Source organism: Narcine bancroftii, chromosome 4 (assembly GCF_036971445.1).
Source record: "Narcine bancroftii isolate sNarBan1 chromosome 4, sNarBan1.hap1, whole genome shotgun sequence".
Taxonomy (NCBI): domain Eukaryota; kingdom Metazoa; phylum Chordata; class Chondrichthyes; order Torpediniformes; family Narcinidae; genus Narcine; species Narcine bancroftii.
Genome location: NC_091472.1, coordinates 249,721,060 through 249,739,205, shown reverse-complemented (window position 1 = coordinate 249,739,205; position 18,146 = coordinate 249,721,060). Strand labels below are relative to the sequence as shown.

At 43.7% G+C, this 18,146-nt stretch overlaps 1 protein-coding gene across 8 annotated transcripts in view; it reads left to right on the top strand.

Moving 5' to 3' along the window:
• The window catches only part of LOC138761838 (inositol polyphosphate 1-phosphatase-like), a 146,627-nt gene that overhangs the window by 111,522 nt on the left and 16,959 nt on the right, over positions 1-18,146 (top strand). For all 8 annotated transcript variants that reach the window (XM_069934671.1, XM_069934670.1, XM_069934667.1 and 5 more), the window contains one exon: positions 4,434-4,634. In XM_069934671.1, coding sequence (XP_069790772.1) covers positions 4,434-4,634 — 201 coding nt within the window. The remainder of the gene's footprint in view (positions 1-4,433; positions 4,635-18,146) is intronic.

The following is an 18,146-nucleotide window of genomic DNA, read 5'->3' as shown; positions in this document are numbered from 1 at the left end:
TCCGTTCCCCAGGAATAAATACTTTGAGTACTGCTGGATGTCTTAATATAAAGTTATACCCTTTCTTCCATAAGATTGTTTTCGCCGTGTTGAATTCCTTTCTCTTCTTTAAAAGTTCGAAGCTTATGTCCGGGTAAAAAAATCTTTTTTGTCCCTTCTATTTCAACGGCTTATTGTCTTCTCTAAACTTCTTTCTTGCCTGCTTCAGTATGTTTTCTCTTGTTGTATATCTTAAAAATTTTAGCAATATGGATCTCAGGTTTTGATGTGGTGGCAGTTTCGGTACTAGCGCTCTATGCATCCTTTTGATTTCTATTTCTTCATGTGAAGTCATTCCCAGCATCTTCGGGATCCAATCTTTTATAAATTCCTTCATATCTGACCCTACTTTGCCTTCTTTCAGGCCCACTATTTTTATTTTGTTTCACCTATTGTAGTTTTCCAATACATCAATTTTTTGTGACAATAAATCTTGTGTCTCTTTAATTTTTTTTCTGCTCTCTTCCAACTTCCCTCTTAAATCATTTATCTCTATTTCTACAGCAGCTTCTTGTTCCTCAACATTTTCTACTCTTTTCCCTATTTCAGTCATGACCAACTCTAACCTTTGCATTCTGCCTTCAGCTCTTTTCATTTTTCTTTTGATTGAACTAAATTCTAATGATAGTCATTCTTTTAATAACCTCATTTGTTCTTTGAAAAAGGCTTTATCTAAACTTTGTCCTTCTATTTTACCTTCTTCTTTCCTTTGAAATCCCTGGTCTTCTTCCTCCTCTTCTTCTGTGTCTGTCTCTATGTCTGTGTCATCTTCTTCTGTATCTGTGAATCTTCATCCTTCTCTGGTGAGCTGCTTCTGTATCCTTGCTGGGCCTCCAGCTGCTGTGTCTCCTGTTGTTGGGCCTCCTGCTGCAGGTCAACCCGTTGCTTGGCCTCCCGCTGCAGGTTGACCCGCCGCTGGGCCCCCTGCTGCAGGCTGACCCACTACTGGGCCTCCTGCCGCAGGTCGTCCCCCTGCTAATCGCCCCATTGCCGCTCACCCTCTTCCAGCCCTTCATTCTCTTTCTCACCACTCTTCATCTTTCTTGCTTGCTTCCCCCAGCTGAATGCCCCAGTACTGGCCTTCTCTCAGCTGGCCACTCCTCAGCTGAGTCCCCCTCCCGCCGGCGTTAACCTTTTCTTTTACTCGCGCACTGCGCATGCACAACTCTTCTTGGCTCTGAGAGCCATTTTTGAAGTCCACCGGTCGGGAGGACACAGCTCCTCTGGGGACTCACCGAAACCGAAGATTGGCTGCTCCTCTCCACGGTGGCTCTCTGCTCCAACGTGCAGGTAAGGCCTTCTTCTTTCTTCTCCAGTGATTTTTCTTCTTCCCTTTTCACTGTTATTCTTACTTTTTCTCTTTTGGATGCCATCTTCTGTCTCTTCTCTTTAACTTTATCTTTCTCTTCCTGTATTTTATGTTTATTGAGCTCTGTTTTTTCATACTTTTTTCTTTTCTCTGGAGAGGTCTGGTTCCACCCGACCAGCCACTACTCCATCACGTGACTCCCCCATCTTCAACTCCTTCTTGTGGCACCCAGAAGGTGTTGACAATCATCTGCTGATCAGACAGACCACCCAGGATGCTCACTTCCCAATGAAAGAGAAAGGAATTGAGAGCCATCTCCCAACTGAAGCAGCAGCATGGCTAAGTGTTCGCCTGACTGCTGGTGGTATCAGATCCCTCACCCGGTTAGCCCCTTAGCAGAATCCTGGGACTCTTTTATCTCACAAAGACCACCTGCGTGCCCACCGAGGTCCCTCCATTTTCGGCTATCTCCCCATTTTGGAGTTAGCAGGGTTCCCTTGTTGCAGACCTGGGACCACTGGCCGGGCTGGTAAAGCCATGGGCACACAGGGAGGAGGAAGTGTGTCATGGGACTCAGTTTCCACTGGGTTATCACCATCCATCCACGCATACCCATCCCACCACCACGTGTTGATCCCCTCCCCCTGCTGTACATTGCCTCAGACTTTTCCTGAGTCAAGCTGTGAGCCAGATCAACGAGCTGCTTGTAGCTGCTGTGTTTCAATCCACTTGGAAGCTACTTCCATGATTTTAAATTCTAAATTGGTCACTTTTCCTTGGGCAATCTGCAGTGCCTCTTGCAGTTCCCAACACTCATGTTGCAGGGATTCTATCTGCTCGATGTTCTGACCACGCTGCCTGCTTAATTCCGATGTGATATCCATATATAACCATATAACAGTTTATGGCATGGAAACAGGCCATCTCGGCCCTATAAGTCCACGCCAGTTTACTCAAACAACTCTGCTAGCTCTCCCCACCTATTCTCCGCCCATAACCCTCTAACCCCCTCTTATCCATGTATATATCCAGCCTCCTCTTAAATGAAAGAATTGACTCTGCCTCAACTATTTCCTCTGGAAGATTATTCCATTCACCCACCACTCTCTGAGTGAAGAAGCAACCTCTAACGTTTCTCCTAAAATTTTGCCTCCTTACTCTTAACATGTCCTCTTGTTTCAACCTCCCCTGGTCTCAGGGGGAAGAGTCTACTTGCATCTAGTCTATCTATTCCCTTCATAATTTTAAACACCTCTATCAAATCCCCTCTCAACCGTCTACATTCCAAGGAATAAAGTCCTAACCTCTTCATTCTTTCTCTGTACTCTAGGTATTTTAAGCCAGGCAACATCCTTGCAAATCTTCTTTGCACCCTTTCTACCTTATCTATATCCTTCCTATAATTTGGAGACCCATTGGTGCCTCAGTAGGAATGCTAGTAGCCTTTGAGCTTGCCCACTATTCTCCCTGGTCCCAGGAAGTCCTAATTCCTCCAGAAGGGAGATCACATAGTGCCCCATCTTCTGCCCTTGTGGGTCCAACCTGTCGACCTAACCGACTGGTGTGGCATAGCTAGACAGCCATGCTGTCAAATGGCTGAACCACTGAAGGCCATTGGTCTACCTGGGGATTTTATAATCTGCCCATAGGGTCCCTAAGGGTCACCTCCTGCTGCCCCCATTTCTGAAATCAATGATGGGGTCCCTGTCAGTGAGCAGGTACATAATCATACATGCACCCGACTGAGCCACTGAATTGCTTTCTTCTCGATGACATTTGTATGTTGGGTTCAGGAAAAGTCCTCTGAAATAGTGACTCTCAGGAATTTAAATGTGCTCACCCTCACCACCTCTGATCGATGATCACTGGATCGTACACCTCTGGTTTTCCCTTGCTAAAGAGATTAATCATCTCCTTGGCTTTGGTGACGTTGAGGGCAAGTTTGTTGTTGGTGCACCATTCAGCCAATTTTTCAATCTCCCTCCTTTATGGTGACTAATCGGCCCTTTTTATACAGCCTATAATACTTGCTGATAATACTTTGGTATTATCAGCAAATTTGTAAATGGTGTTGTTGTCGTGCCTAGCCACGAAATCGTAAGTGTGGAATGAGTAGAAACTGGGCGAAAGGACCTCTTTCTATGCTGTATAACCTTACAGTCAACTCTAGCATTGATTAATGCTAGCATTTATCCAAAATGAAAGATAGTGATTGTTAGTGTTGACTGGTGTATCAACAAGCATGCAGAACATTTTGGTGACTGAAATTGATACAGATGCAGAACTGAAACAGAAATGTTCCCCTCTCCTGAAATTATTTGCTTTATCAGACATCGCCGCTATGTAATAAGCAAAAAGGCAGACAGTCAATCAGTGAAGATTTCACCACCGACAAGTGAGGGAGTTTCATAAGTTCTGATTTTTAATGATCTTCTTGAACACTTTACAGAGAACACCTTCTCGGGGAAGTTATGGGTCCTTACCTTGCAGAATCTTTCAAAATAGCAGCATTCCTTTCATGTGTTTCAACATTGTTTTCATGATGAAAAATATTAATGGAAAGTGATGCCTTTTAAATGGAGTGGAGTTGTGTGTTCTTTATATTAGAATAAAGGAAAATTGGGAGGCAAGACTGCTATATTATGATGTCAATTTTCTGCATATTCCTGCTTTCTTGTGTGAAATCTTTCCAAATTTCTTAAATCTCCTTTCACGAGAAATGTTGTTGATGGGTCGATTTTTATTTTAGGATGGTCTCCTGTTAGCAACAGCAGTTGATCAGACCTCCACCATTTTTTCTGCTTTGACCTTTTAAGCTCTGGTGTAGTGTTTCTTTTTTTTTAATTAATTAGATTAATAGTAAATAAACCTCTCCCACTCTCCACCTCCCCCCCCCCCCTTAAGGATCTGTGCAATTTTAAATTTGTTGTCCATGGTGAGAATTTATTAATATGATAAATGTTGCTGTTTCATACACTGCAATAAATAGCATAATTAGAATTAAAAGCAGGGGAAAAAAATAATTAGCTTAAGATTCTTCCAATGCCATTACCAAATGAAGCAGTTTTTTTTTGTCTTCTTTCAGGAGAAAAGATTAAAGTTGGAGTCTGTGCCACAGAGGAAGATACAGCAAAGCTATTGGCCAAAGTGCTAAATGGGAATATGACAGCAGCCAAACTATTGGCCTCAATCGTTCACCATCATGTCTCTATTGAAGATCCCGATCTGGAAAAGGTGACAGCTGATATTCCCCAGGATACCATGGCAGTTTGGGTAGATCCTATAGGTATGTCAACAAATGCAAATAAACTAGAAGAGCTTTCAGTAAAATAATTTATATTTTGTTTTGGAATGGTTTATTTTCTTTCAACGTGGTATTTTGTCGACATTAAAGTACATAAATCTGAATTCCAGTTGGCAGGGGGCCCCTGCTAATCAAAATGTTAAATTTATACATTCAACTCAAAACCAACAAGAAAGCAACCCAAACAACTATTTCTTGTTTCTCTGTCACAAGTTTAGGAAGGTTTGCTTTTAGTACAAAAGAAAGATCACAAAATAAGTAAAAATATAAGCAGGAGGATAGACCAGAGTCAGTTGTGCCATTCTGCAAGAATGTGTCTGACCCCCAAATGCTGTGAATTCTTAAGTGTGCAAAAGTCTACGAATTTACCTTTGAATGTACTCACTGACTGTTCGAGAATTCAAAAGACCGTTGACAATGTGCTTTGCAAGATGATTTCCAGTTATAATGAAAACTCAGAATCGGATAGTGCCGGAGGATTGGCGCATTGCGCATGTGGTTCCGTTATTTAAAAAGGGTTCAAGGAGGAAGCCTGGCAACTATCGGCCTGTAAGTTTGACGTCTGTGGTAGGTAAATTAATGGAGAAAATTCTTAGAGATAGTACTTATAAACATCTGGATAGACAGGGTCTGATCAGGAGCACTCAACATGGATTTGTGGGAGGAAGGTCATGTTTGACCAATCTGATTGAATTTTTTGAAGAGGTGACTAGGACTGTGGATGAGGGTAGCGCAGTGGATGTTGTCTATATGGACTTCAGTAAGGCCTTCGATAAGGTACCACATGGAAGGTTAGTTAGGAAGGTGCAGTCTTTAGGTATAAATTTTGAGATAGTCAAATAGATTGAACATTGGCTGAAAGGGAGAGGCCAGAGAGTGGTAGTGGATAATTGTCTGTCAGGTTGGAGGCCGGTGACCAGTGGTGTGCCTCAAGGATCTGTATTGGGCCCATTGTTGTTCGTTATATACATTAATGATCTAGATGATGGGGTGGTGAATTGGATTAGTAAATATGCAGACGATACTAAGATAGGTGGAATAGTGGATAATGAAGAAGGTTTTCAAGGATTGCAGAGGGATTTGGGCTGCTTAGAAAAGTGGGTTGAAAAATGGCAGATGGAATTTAATGCTGATAAGTCTGAGGTGCTTCATTTTGGTAAGAAGAATCAGAACAGGACATACGTGGTAAATGGGAGAGCATTGATGAATTCAGAAGAGCAGAAAGATTTAGGAGTAACGGTACATCGTTCCCTGAAGGTAGAAACTCACGTGAATAGGGTGGTGAAGAAGGCTTTTAGTATGCTGGCCTTTATCAATCATTGCATGGAATATAGGAGATGGGAGGTGATGTTGAGATTGTATAAGACGTTGGTGCGGCCTAATTTGGAGTTCTGTGTGCAGTTCTGGTCGCCTAATTATAGGAAGGATATAAACAGAGTGGAGAGAGTGCAGAGAAGGTTTACCAGAATGTTACCTGGGTTTAAGCATCTAGAGTATAGGGAGAGATTGGACAGATTAGATCTTTATTCTTTGGTGCGTAGAAGGTTGAGAGGGGATTTGATAGAAGTATTTAAGACTATGAAAGGGATAGACAGAGTGGATGTGGATAGACTATTTCCGTTAAGAGGAGGAAAGATTAAAACAAGAGGACATGAGTTAAGAATTAAGGGGCAGAGGTTTAGAGGTAACATGAGGGGGAACTTCTTTACTCAGAGAGTGGTAGCCGTGTGGAATGATCTTCCGGGAGAAATAGTGGCGGCGGAGTCAATTGTATTATTTAAGAAAAGGTTGGACAGGTATATGGATGAGAAGAAGATGGAGGGTTATGGGCATTGTGCAGGGAGGTGGGACTAGAAAGGGGTGTTTGGTTCGGTGCGGACTAGAAGGGCCTAATGGCCTGTTTCCGTGCTGTAATTGTTATGGTATGGTATGTTATGTTATAAGGGCCCAAGAGTGATGATGCTTCACTTAAAAAGTGAGCTCAACTTTAATCCTTAAAGTAGCAATATTCCAAGGTGGAATCATGACAGACACTTTTCTCCACAAAGGAAAAAGCACCTTGGATTTATTTGGTACCTTTCCATCAGCTGAAAGTGATCTTGAGTTCATGATATGCTTTTGAAAGCTGGCTACCGTGAATAACTTTAAATAAACAGAATATATATTTCCGAGTTTAGTTGATTTGTAAGTTACAAAAGCTAAAATGCAAAATACTAAAGAATCTTACAAAGGTAAAAGTAAGAGATACACAAGGTGAACCATTAAATTACTCAAAAGGAAGGAACAATAATCACATGAACGATATCGTACATTGCCCACTGAATAATTAATTATCAAAAAATTTCCAATGTGCTCCAATCGATGCAGGTTTTACAGTAGACTTGTTTTTTAATTTGGAACATTCTACAAAAAAAATTACTCCAGTAACAGCCTCCACACTTCTGTAACCACAACAGGAACCTATGCTACAAGTAAATGTCAAACATGAGCAGTTTTGTAGACCTTGTACTTTAACCTTCATGGTTGTTTTGTTTGATTTGCAAATTAACTTTTTGCAATTTGTCACTCAGCTTGACTTCTTAAAAGAAATTATGTGTTTTCCAAATAATCCATTTAGTTCACTCGCTTTCCCTTCTTTACTCCAGAATTTTTTTAATATTACTTCTCTGTGATTCATTAGTAGATATTCTTCCACATCAAAGGTGCTGGATGAATTCAAGTAGCCCTCCCATTAATGTGCTGATGCTACAGTATGAAGCTCAACTGTTTGTGTTTATAATTTAACAAGTGCACCCATGAGTTTGGCAGTGGAATGTACAAAGTAGACTTGCTGGAGGTGTGACTGATTTTCTTAACAAGTATGTCTGAAGGATAAACTATTGTGACTTTGGCAGCAGCTCTTAGGCAACTAAGGAAGGGATGGATGACCAAATTAGGAGATTGGACTGGGTTGGTGATTTGTAGTTTAGTTAGTGTCAGGGAGCGTATACAGAGCTGTTGTCATACCCACACTCCTGTTCGGCTCCGAATCATGGGTCCTTTACCGGCATCACCTACGGCTCCTAGAACGCTTCCACCAGCGTTGTCTCTGCTCCATCCTCAAAATTCATTGGAGCGACTTCATCCCTAACATCGAAATACTCGAGATGGCAGAGGCCGACAGCATCGAGTCCACGCTGCTGAAGATCCAGCTGCGCTGGGTGGGTCACGACTCCAGAATGGAGGACCATCGCCTTCCCAAGATCGTGTTATATGGCGAGCTCTCCACTGGCCACCGTGACAGAGGTGCACCAAAGAAGAGGTACAAGGACTGCCTAAAGAAATCTCTTGGTGCCTGCCACATTGACCACCGCCAGTGGGCTGATATCGCCTCAAACCGTGCATCTTGGCGCCTCACAGTTCGGCGGGCAGCAACCTCCTTTGAAGAAGACCGCAGAGCCTACCTCACTGACAAAAGGCAAAGGAGGAAAAACCCAACACCCAACCCTAACCAACCAATTTTCCCCTGCAACCGCTGCAACCGTGTCTGCCTGTCCCGCATCAGACTTGTCAGCCACAATCGAGCCTGCAGCTGACGTGGACTTTTACCCCCTCCATAAATCTTCGTCCGCGAAGTCAAGCCAAAGAGTGTCAGTGAGCCTGCTTTCTTTTAAGGTACTGGCTGCCTTTTATAAAATGTGCTTCCGTGTCAGTCTCTATTTACATATCTATAGGCCATTTCATGTCAGGCCTCCAGGCCAGCTACAGGAACAGATGGAAAACTAAGAACTTACCTTTTAGACAGCAGCCCTAAAAGGCTGCTCCAGAATCCCATTCATATGCAGAAGCACCTCATAGCATCCTCCTGAGCTGATGGAGGTGGGGCAACTGGTGCTGTGGCACCATGTCATAAATATGCGGCAGAGTAATGGCAGTCTTCCCTACCCATAATCCCCCAGGCAGCTAGAACGCTCTGTGGTTCCCAGAACAGTTCCAGCTGTGTGAGGGATTATGGATAGGGAAGATGGCCATTGCTCTGCAGTGTTTGAGCTGCAGAGAGAAGCCCCACCAGCGACCCTTTGACGGCTCCCGCTACCCCGCTGGCCCCCGCTGCCACACCAGCCCCCACTGACGGCTCCTGCTGACCCACTAGCCCCTGCTGCCCAACTGAACCCTGCTGACAACTCCTGCTGCCCCACTGGTTCCCAATGCCCCGACAATCCCTGCTGCCCCGAGGGCTCCCACTGCCCTGCCAGTCCCTGCTTTCAGCTCCCGCTGCCCTGCTGGCCCCGGCTGATAGCTCCCGCTGCCTTGGTGGTCCTTGCTGACCTGATGGTCCCGCTGCCTACCGTTCCCCCCACTGACAGCTCCCGCTGCCCCAACAGTCCCCACTGCCCCGAGGGCTCCCGCTGATGGAGAGGGTTGAGTGAGGAGATGGGTCACAGACTGATGGCATAATCAGCCCACCCCTAACTAGCCGCTGCAAGCGGCTATACATTCAGATCAGGTGGCGGAGCGCAGCATTCCGCCAATTATCCTTCCCTGAGAAGGGTTGGAATCGGCACCTCGGAGTCAGCCACTGCGCGTTCAGGAAGGTACGTCTTTATCCATAAGGGCGAAGAACCACTGCCTTTACAAACGAATATTTGGTCCACCTGAAAGTGCCCTATATGAAGTGTACTCTTTGTCAGTTTGGCAAAGTGTAAACACATACCTCTGCTTAGCATAACTGGTTTAGGAGGTTGATTATTGCTATAGTATTGGAAATATTACATTCAAAACCTCTAAGCCCACATTTCAAAGCTGTTTGGTTTTTTTGATTTAATTGACTATTTTTAGTTACACTGCATTTTCCCTTGTTTTCCTCTCACAGAGGATTATTCTGAAACCAAGCATTAGTCACAACCTTGGTATTGTACTTCCACGCCAATTCGACATTTTCCTCCTAACCATCGCCTGTTGCTCTTCCGTCCTCCAGCCATAGCTAAACCCACAGCCATGCCCTTTTACCCTTAGGCTTGACTATTCTAATGTACCCGGCTTACCTCCATCTCCTTTCCATTTACCTGTGGTCATCCAAATCTATCTGGCTGCATCCATGCTCATATATTCACATTCGATCCGTAAGATTCGCAATGCTAAGCAATGGCTTGATTTAAAAATTCTAGTTGTCTTCATTATGGCTCCGTACAGTTATCCTCCCTTCAGCAACATCCTTCAGCTCCATTGGATCCTGAAATATTTGTGTAACTACAATTCCTGGCCCTCTTGACAATCCATGAATTGAAAAGAATTGGTCATTTTGGTTGTAGTCATGTGGACAGCTATCTTCACTTGGGACTCAAGAGCCACATTTTGTTTCACACTGTTCTTGTGCAATGTCTTTGGAAATGTTCTCCCTAAATACAGTAAGTACAACATCATGTGTTGAAGGCCCTGTACTGTGCTGTAATACAAAATGTTCTAAAAATGCAATTTATAAAAGCCACTTAATATTTATAATGCAAATATTATTTTGTTGAGAGACTTGTACTTTGTCAAGTATTAGAATTTAGTTAACATTTTAAGAGCTTAAGATTGTATCAAGTTGGTGATTCAACACCACTTTTACTCTGGTATCACGGAAACAGCACTGAGGTAAAGTACACATCACAAGCTATTGTTGTTTCAGTACTGACCTAATACAAGCAATTTTTAATACAGGACAAAGGTAATATGTTTGAAAAAAATAACGTTTAAAAGCCTCTTCCTGTGAATGTTGAGCACTTCCTTCAAAATAAAGTTAGGTTCACTGTCATATCTGACTGAATGTATTTAAAACTTTAATGAAAATTAAATGCCTTGAAATCTGATCATACAAGTAATCAGCCAGTCTTGGTGATTCTTTTCCACAAAATTACAAAGTTTTTCTTTTAGTTGGTGATCTGTAAATATCTCTTAAGATGATATGACATCAACCTCACCACAATTTTAAATAATTTTCTCTAATGTATTTGGAACTTCCTTAGCAAATGTATCTCTTTTAAGGGCAAGGATATAAATTGTATGCATATTTTCCAAATTCTTTTGCTCATTTTTTTAAAATTCCTGACAGGGAGGAGTCTAAACCTGACCCTCATATCACAGTTGTCACGACTTCCTTATGCATTGTGCCTTAGAATAGAAAACATTATGATTGTTTCGGCAGCCCACCAGAACTATTCCACAGAGGTCTCTCTCCCTTCTTATTTGATTTGAATTGTAATAATTTTGGTATAGATTGAGTGACTGTGTAATCAATATTATCATTTATTCAAAGTTACTTCAATGTCTTTAATACAGGGGTGGCCAAACAACAGCACCCGGGCCAACTGTGGCCAGTTGCTAATTTTTAAGTGGCACATTAGAGAAAGAAAATGGTGGCACTGTCGGAGCTGCCTTAACGGCAGTGCTGCAGCTGGTGTGGACCCTTGGAGAGCAGGGAGTGAAGATTCAGTGCTCTTCTGTGAGGTCCAACCACCCAGTCCAACTGCTGTTGGCTCTGTACGGGCTTTAAATGGCCTGTTAAGGAGCCTACGGTGATTGAAAACTGCTGGGCTTATTATTGTTTGGTCTGACTCCTTATATTTTTTCTGTACATGGCCCACAACCAAAAAGGTTTGGCCACCCCTGTCTTAAAGCATTGCTTTGAAAATGGATCATACTGTGTGCCTCAGAAAAGCACAGTTCAAATTTAGAATCCAAGTGATTGTGCCATATATAGACATTTAAGAATATGGCATGAACAATTTTTACAATCCCTACACTGATTAGATATTTTAACTTTTTGGCAGAAAAAATCAAACTTTTAAAATCATTATCTCATCAAGAAATAATGTAATATCTAAATTTAATTCCAATATTTACTCATGGAACTCAGTTGCATCTTCTTTGATAATATTCCAGAGAAATACCACGAGACATTTTGATGCTGCAGGTTCTATATAAATACAGTATTATAATTTGTTATAAAAGAGTAGTGCACTGTTAAATTAGTAAGACTGATATATTAGAATTTAGTTATAATTTTGAAGGCTTTGCTCGAGACTTTAAGATGTTTGTAATTAGCTGATGGTAGCTGTCATTCAAGAATGAATTCTTACCAATACCAATAACAATTCTCAAATCACAGGTTTTATTGAGAAATGATAAGACACAGTAATGAGCAAAAAACTGTACCTGCAGCTCCTTTTCATAAAACCATCAATTAAATTGCAGCACAGAGAACTAACTGTACAGCTCAGTAACTGCCACTTTCAGACCACTTTGTCCATGCTAATATATGCTAATTCCATTTGCCTGCAATAGATCCATCTCCCACTAGGCTGCTCCTATTTAAGTACATGTCCTAATGTCTCTTAAATATTGTAATTGTATCTGCCTCTATCTCCTCTGCAGCTTATTCCAGATGTGTGAAAGACTTAACCCTCCTATCTGCCTCTCATCTGACCTTAAACCTCTAGTTCTCGGCTTCCTCTCGTTTGGGAAGAAGACTATCTATGCTGTTCATGCTACTCACAATTTAGCCTCCTGAGTTCCAGTGAGAATAAACCTGTGATTATATTTCCTAGAAGATGTAGTGTGGCCAGAAGGGAAGAATACCCAATAGCTGTGACTAAATGCCACTCATAGTTTCTTTGTATAGCTTACAGGTATTCACAGTTCATTTTCACTTTGATTTAGCTGAGAAACTAAATTGCATTTCACAATGAGATTGTGATGAACTGCTGTATTCCTAATTACTTGGCTCTGCCCCATCCTGTGACTGTACCTGTGGCTCCCCCCTCTTTTGACCTTGTATAAAGCCTCTAACACCCTGACCCTTCCCCAGAAAGCCCAGGTCACAGCACCTTACAGTCTGATCTACAGCCTGTAGATCAGTGACTCAGTCTCAGCCTCTTGAGTGGGTCTTGAAGTTATTGGAGAATTCTGAAGTCCCAGGCTCACTTGAATAAACCTTCTAACATGAATGTAACCACAGTGTTCCAGTCACAGCTATTAACTCCATGTGACACAGTAAACAATTTTATAAAAGATCCAATGATTGCTTCCTTACTGGATTTTGTAGTCCACCTCTCAGATCTTTTTCATGGCTCTTCACTTCTTGATGGAATTGACAAACCTCTAAAAATATCTTCAACTATTTATAATTTCAAGAGGAACTCTCCCTTCCTTGAAGCTGACTACAAGACTTCAAGATTTTGGCACTAGTCCAGATGGACCAAACCCAAACAGAGATTGATTCTTGAGATACAAATTGCAATATAATAACAAATGGGCATGATACTGCTACTCACTGTAGACGAATCATTCAACAACTGTGGTGTAAGTGAGCTTCTCAATACTGAAGTCCTTACTGCTATATTAAGGAGGTGTGCAAAGATGCTATGGACACCTCATGTGCTGAGTATAGAATTTTAATCCATACTTCCTGAATTTGTACCCTCTGTTCCACTGAAGGAGCACACTTGCTCCATATTTACTTGGTCTAGAGAAATTCCAGGCAGCCACAGAGTACTGACAGAAAGAGCTGTAAGTAAAATAATCCTGTGAGCTAACAGCACACCTCACCCAGTTTTCTCACTCACACATATCTTTCAAAATATCTGAGATTGGAGGAAGTTATGACCACAGTCTCAATTAATATAAAACAATGTACATTTCCCCTACACAGCAACATCCCACACAAATGCCCAGGGCTTAAATATCTTGATTGTCAAATTAAGGCTTTCAGTAGCTTGAGATACATGATGCATCCATTTATTTTGTTTGCCCATGGAACCTCCACGAAAGGTATGCTGCAGATGATACAGAGCCTAGCCCAAGAAAAACAGGCTCAGCCACAATAAATATTTTCTACTGGCTACTTATCTCTGGGACAATGGGCTCTGGATTTTAGCCGAATTTCAGCCCTTGTGCATATATTGTAACTCTTTGTACTTGGCTGGGTCTTTATCCCTGCGGTGTACTCAGACTATGTTACTTCAGTGGACAAGAATGGTTTATTAAGGCATATTACAGGATTCTGAAGGTAATACCTAGTCAGATATTCTCACAAAAATAGCAAGAAAATTCTTAGGACATTCCAATGCATTCCACAGCTGAGGAGTTTTGACAATGTCAGTATTTTTTTGAAAAGTAAACCAATTTGTTCATCGTGCTTGGAATGTCCCAAGTGTTTGGTAATTTCATTGTCTCAAAGAATACGTTGTCTTCAGAATCCCATAGCATCTTGCAATTTTAAACATATGTAGAACTCTGAAATGAAAATAGGAAATGTACTCAGTAATTTAGTTCTGGATTAACATTTCAGGTCGACAAAGTCATCAGAACTGGAAAAGTTAGACAGTTGCAGAAAAAAAGAGAGGTGGGAGAACCAAAGGAAATGCGTAATGATGAGCAAAAAAACAAACCAGTGGAAGAACTCAGCAGGTCATACAGCATCCATGGATGGAAATGAACAGTCGATGTTTCAGATTGAAACCTTGCTTCAGGATTTCTAGTGGGAAGTGACTGATGTTACAGAGGTGGGAGAAGGCAGTCTTGGTCAAAGAGTGGATTTTGGGTCAAAAGCTCAGCACTGGGTCAAGTGGGATACTAACTTTGTATACACTCAGGTGGGTGGGGATGATGAAGGAATTGGTGGTGTCAGCATGGCTACCTGCAGCAATGGCTTTAGGGTTCCCAGTGTTTAACTGCAGGGAATTGTGGTTCACTCAGAACCAGGTTACAGTCATTGGAAAGACTGCAGTGAATGATGAATCTTGAGGTAAGGATAAAGCAGGGTGATAACATCATACACATGGCAAAGGAGGCAATGTATTTGAATGGCATCAAAATCAAGCAATTACAGCCATGGCTGAAGATAATATGGCCACAATCAAATGCAGAAGAGTGGAATCAAACAAAGGAAATCTCACTGAAGATAAGGAGAAAAAGAATTAGGTGCACAAGCTGGATAGTACTTGATGCGATTCAGCCAAATGTGTTAATAGCATCTGCCATAGGCACTCAAGTTTGCAACCCTTATACTTAAGGGAATGGAAGGTGGGCCAAACCAGAGGGAGCAGGCAGTGTGTTATCAAAGGCCAGTTCTTGAGAAGCAGGGGTGAACGTGTGATTGCATGGATCAACTGCTGCTAATATTTTAATTGCATTGAGCGCTACATATGGGGAGGAAAATGCCATTTTAAGTGACTTATGGAAGATTTTACTGGGACAAACAAACAGGGTATAGGGGATGAAAGGGGAAAATATTCTGGTGATGAGTCATGTACTTATCAGCATGTATGGGGGCAAAGTAATGAATGCAAGATCCCATGATCAAGGAAGTAGATGAAAATATAGTCAAATTTAGCATTAGTAGAACTCAGTTATTCAAATTAAGAGAATCAAAAGGAACAAACTTTCTCTCTGAACTCCTTAGTTGTGCTCTTGACGGACTTGTAGCTTATGGCACAGAATTTAAGTTTGCTTACATTGAGCACTTGAAAGAAAAAATATAGTGAGACAGGGAGGAAAGACCAAGAGGATCATGAAATTGCTTTGCTGGGATCTTACACAGATTCAATGGGCTGATTGACTGTAACAATCATGCAGTAAAAACACCATAATGCTAGAGGAACAGAGCAGGTCTCACAGCGTCCATAGGGGTAAAAATATATAACCAATATTTTGGACTTGAGCCCCTCTTCAAGCTATTTAATTCTATTCCATGTAATTACTTAAAAAATCTCTTTTGTGCAGCCACGCGCTACACAAAATAAGAAACAACACACACGTAGTGTTAGTCAGGTTAAGCTCTGTGTTTTATTAGGACCCCAGACCTGACTTTTATACTCGCCGCGTTCCCGCTGTTTGCCCCTTTTGCTTATGTCACAATCTACATAACAAAGGCGGGTTTCCCGCGCCCGGGTACCTTCTTGCATAACAATCCTTTCTTCCCCGCGTGCTGTCCCTGACTGTTGACTTTGCAGCAAGGCCAGTGCCATTTTGGGTCATTGGCCTTTAAGCTGCCCTTGCCGTCCATCCACAGGTTTGTCTGTCAGGGGCAGTGCCACTGCGCGGTCTGCTGGCCTTTAGTTGCTCTCGCTGCCTGGAGCACCAGCTTGATCGCCGTGGCGATGTACCGCCACATGAACCCCCCACAGAACCAGTGGTATTGTCCTTGGTGCCTGCAGCCCATTTGACTGTGGTAAGCCATTGTGTGGTACAGCTGGGCACCCACAGGCTGGCGAGGTCAGACCACAGGCTAGAGGTGAACTGGGCCCCTCTGTCGGATGTGATCTTGGACGGTAACCCAAACTGTGCCACCCAAGACAAGATGAGGACTCTGGCGCACAAGGTTGTGGATGTGTCTGCCAGTGGGACTGCTTCTGGCCGCCTGGTGAATCGGTCGACCATTCTGAATAGATAGTGGAAACCCTGGGATACCCGCAAGAGTCCTACTATGTCCACGTGGATGTAGTCGAACCTTCGTTTTGCGGGCTCGTAGTGCTGAGGTAGGGTTTTGTATGGCGTTGTACCTTAGTTATTTGGCACTGCGTGCACGCCTTCACCCATCCACTGACCTGTTTCCACAATCTATGCTACACATATTTGCTGGCCACCAGCCGGACCGTGGTCCTGATGGATGGGTGAGCCAGTCCGTGGATGGAGGAGAAAACCTGTCATCTCCAAGCCGCCAGGACGATAGGTCCTACCTGGCCTGTGGCCAAATCGCACAGTAAGATGATATTACTTGTGCCAACTGGGGTGTCTTGGAGCTGCAGTCCTGATATGGCAGTCCTGTATTGGGGCACCTCCTTGTCGCTCTGCTGCACCTCCGCCAGTGCCACAGGTTCACTCCCCTTGATAGCACATTGATATTTTGCCTGGACAGTGTGTCAGTCACCACATTGTCCTTGCCGGAGACATGCCTTACATCTGTGGTATACTCCGAGATGTAAGACAAGTGTCATTGCTGGCAGGTAGACCAGGGGTCCGAGATCTTAGCCAAGGCGAAATCAGGGGCTTGTGGTCTGTGAAGGCCATGAAAGTCCTGCCTTCTAAGAAGTACCTGAAGTTACAGATGGCTAAGTACAGCGCCAGTAGCTCTCTATCAAAAGCACTGTATTTATGTTCCGGAGGCTGCAGATGTTTGTTGAAGAAAACCAGAGGCCACCAATTTCCTTCAGTCTGTTGCTCCAGAACTCCACTGATCGCCGTGGCTAAAGCATCCACCATCAGGGCCGTTGGACCGTCTGCCCTGGGGTGTTCCAGAAGAGCAGCGCCTGTCAGGGCTTCCTTGGCCTTCACAAAGGCCTCCACTGACTCCTCATCCCAAGTGATGTCCTTCGCCTTGCCTGTCATCTGGACAAACAAGGGCCGCATGATCCTTGCAGCTGAGTGGATGAATTTATGGTAGAAGTCGATCATCCCCATGAACACCTGTAGTTCCCAGGACATGCTGGGCCTAGAGAACTTCTGGATGGCCTCCACTTTGCTGGGTAGCAGTGTGGCTCCTTCCCTGGTTATCCTGTGGCCCAGGATGTCGATGGTCTCCAACCCGAACTGGCATTTGGCTCAGTTGATCGTCACGCTGAACTTGCTCAGTCGGGTGTAGAGGTTGTGGAAGTGCGTCATGTGTTCTTGTCAGTTCCTGCTCGCCACGAGGATGTCGTCCAGGTACATGAAGTTGCCTTCCATGTTTTGACCCACTGCTTCCATTAGTTGCTGGTTCTTCACCCCGAACAGCATACTAAGGAATTTGAACAGGCCGAATGGGGTGATGATGGCAGTCTTGGGGACATAATTGGGGTGCACTAGGTTCTCTTGATATCCCTACACAAGGTCCACTTTGGAAAAGATCTTTGCCCCGTGCTGGTTAGCCGTAAGTCCTGGATGTGTGGCACGGGATTGCGATCTGGTGTCGTGGCCTCATTGAGCTGATGGTAGTTGCTGCATGGTCTTCAACCCCAGTGGCTTTGGGCACCATATGCAGGGGAGAAGCCCATGGCCTGTCCGATTGCCATACGATGCCGATTTCCTTCATTTTCTTGAATTCTTCCTTCGCCAGCTGGAGCTTCTCCGGAGGAAGGTATCTTGCACTTGTGTGAAGGTGCGGGCCCTTGGTCAGGATATGGTTCTGTACTCCATGCCAAGCCATCGCTGTGGTGAATTGGGGGGGAGGGGGGGTGAGCACTGCCGGGAACTCAGCCAGCATCATGTATTCATCAGTCGATCGCTGCACAGAGCCCAGGTGGAGTGCTGGGAGCCTTGCATCTTTGAGGGGGACGATTTGGAAAGTCTTGGAGTGGACCAATCTCCAACCCTTAAGCTCCACAAGCAGTCTATGGGCCTGCACAGGAAGTCTGCCCTGAGAAGCGGCTATTCCATTGCAGCCAGTGTGTACCCCCACAAGAAAAGGCTGCCTCCCAGCTGCAGCTGGCTCTTGCATGTACCATAGCTCTGGATCATGCTGTTGTTGGCAGCCCTTAGCATGGGGCCCAACTGTTC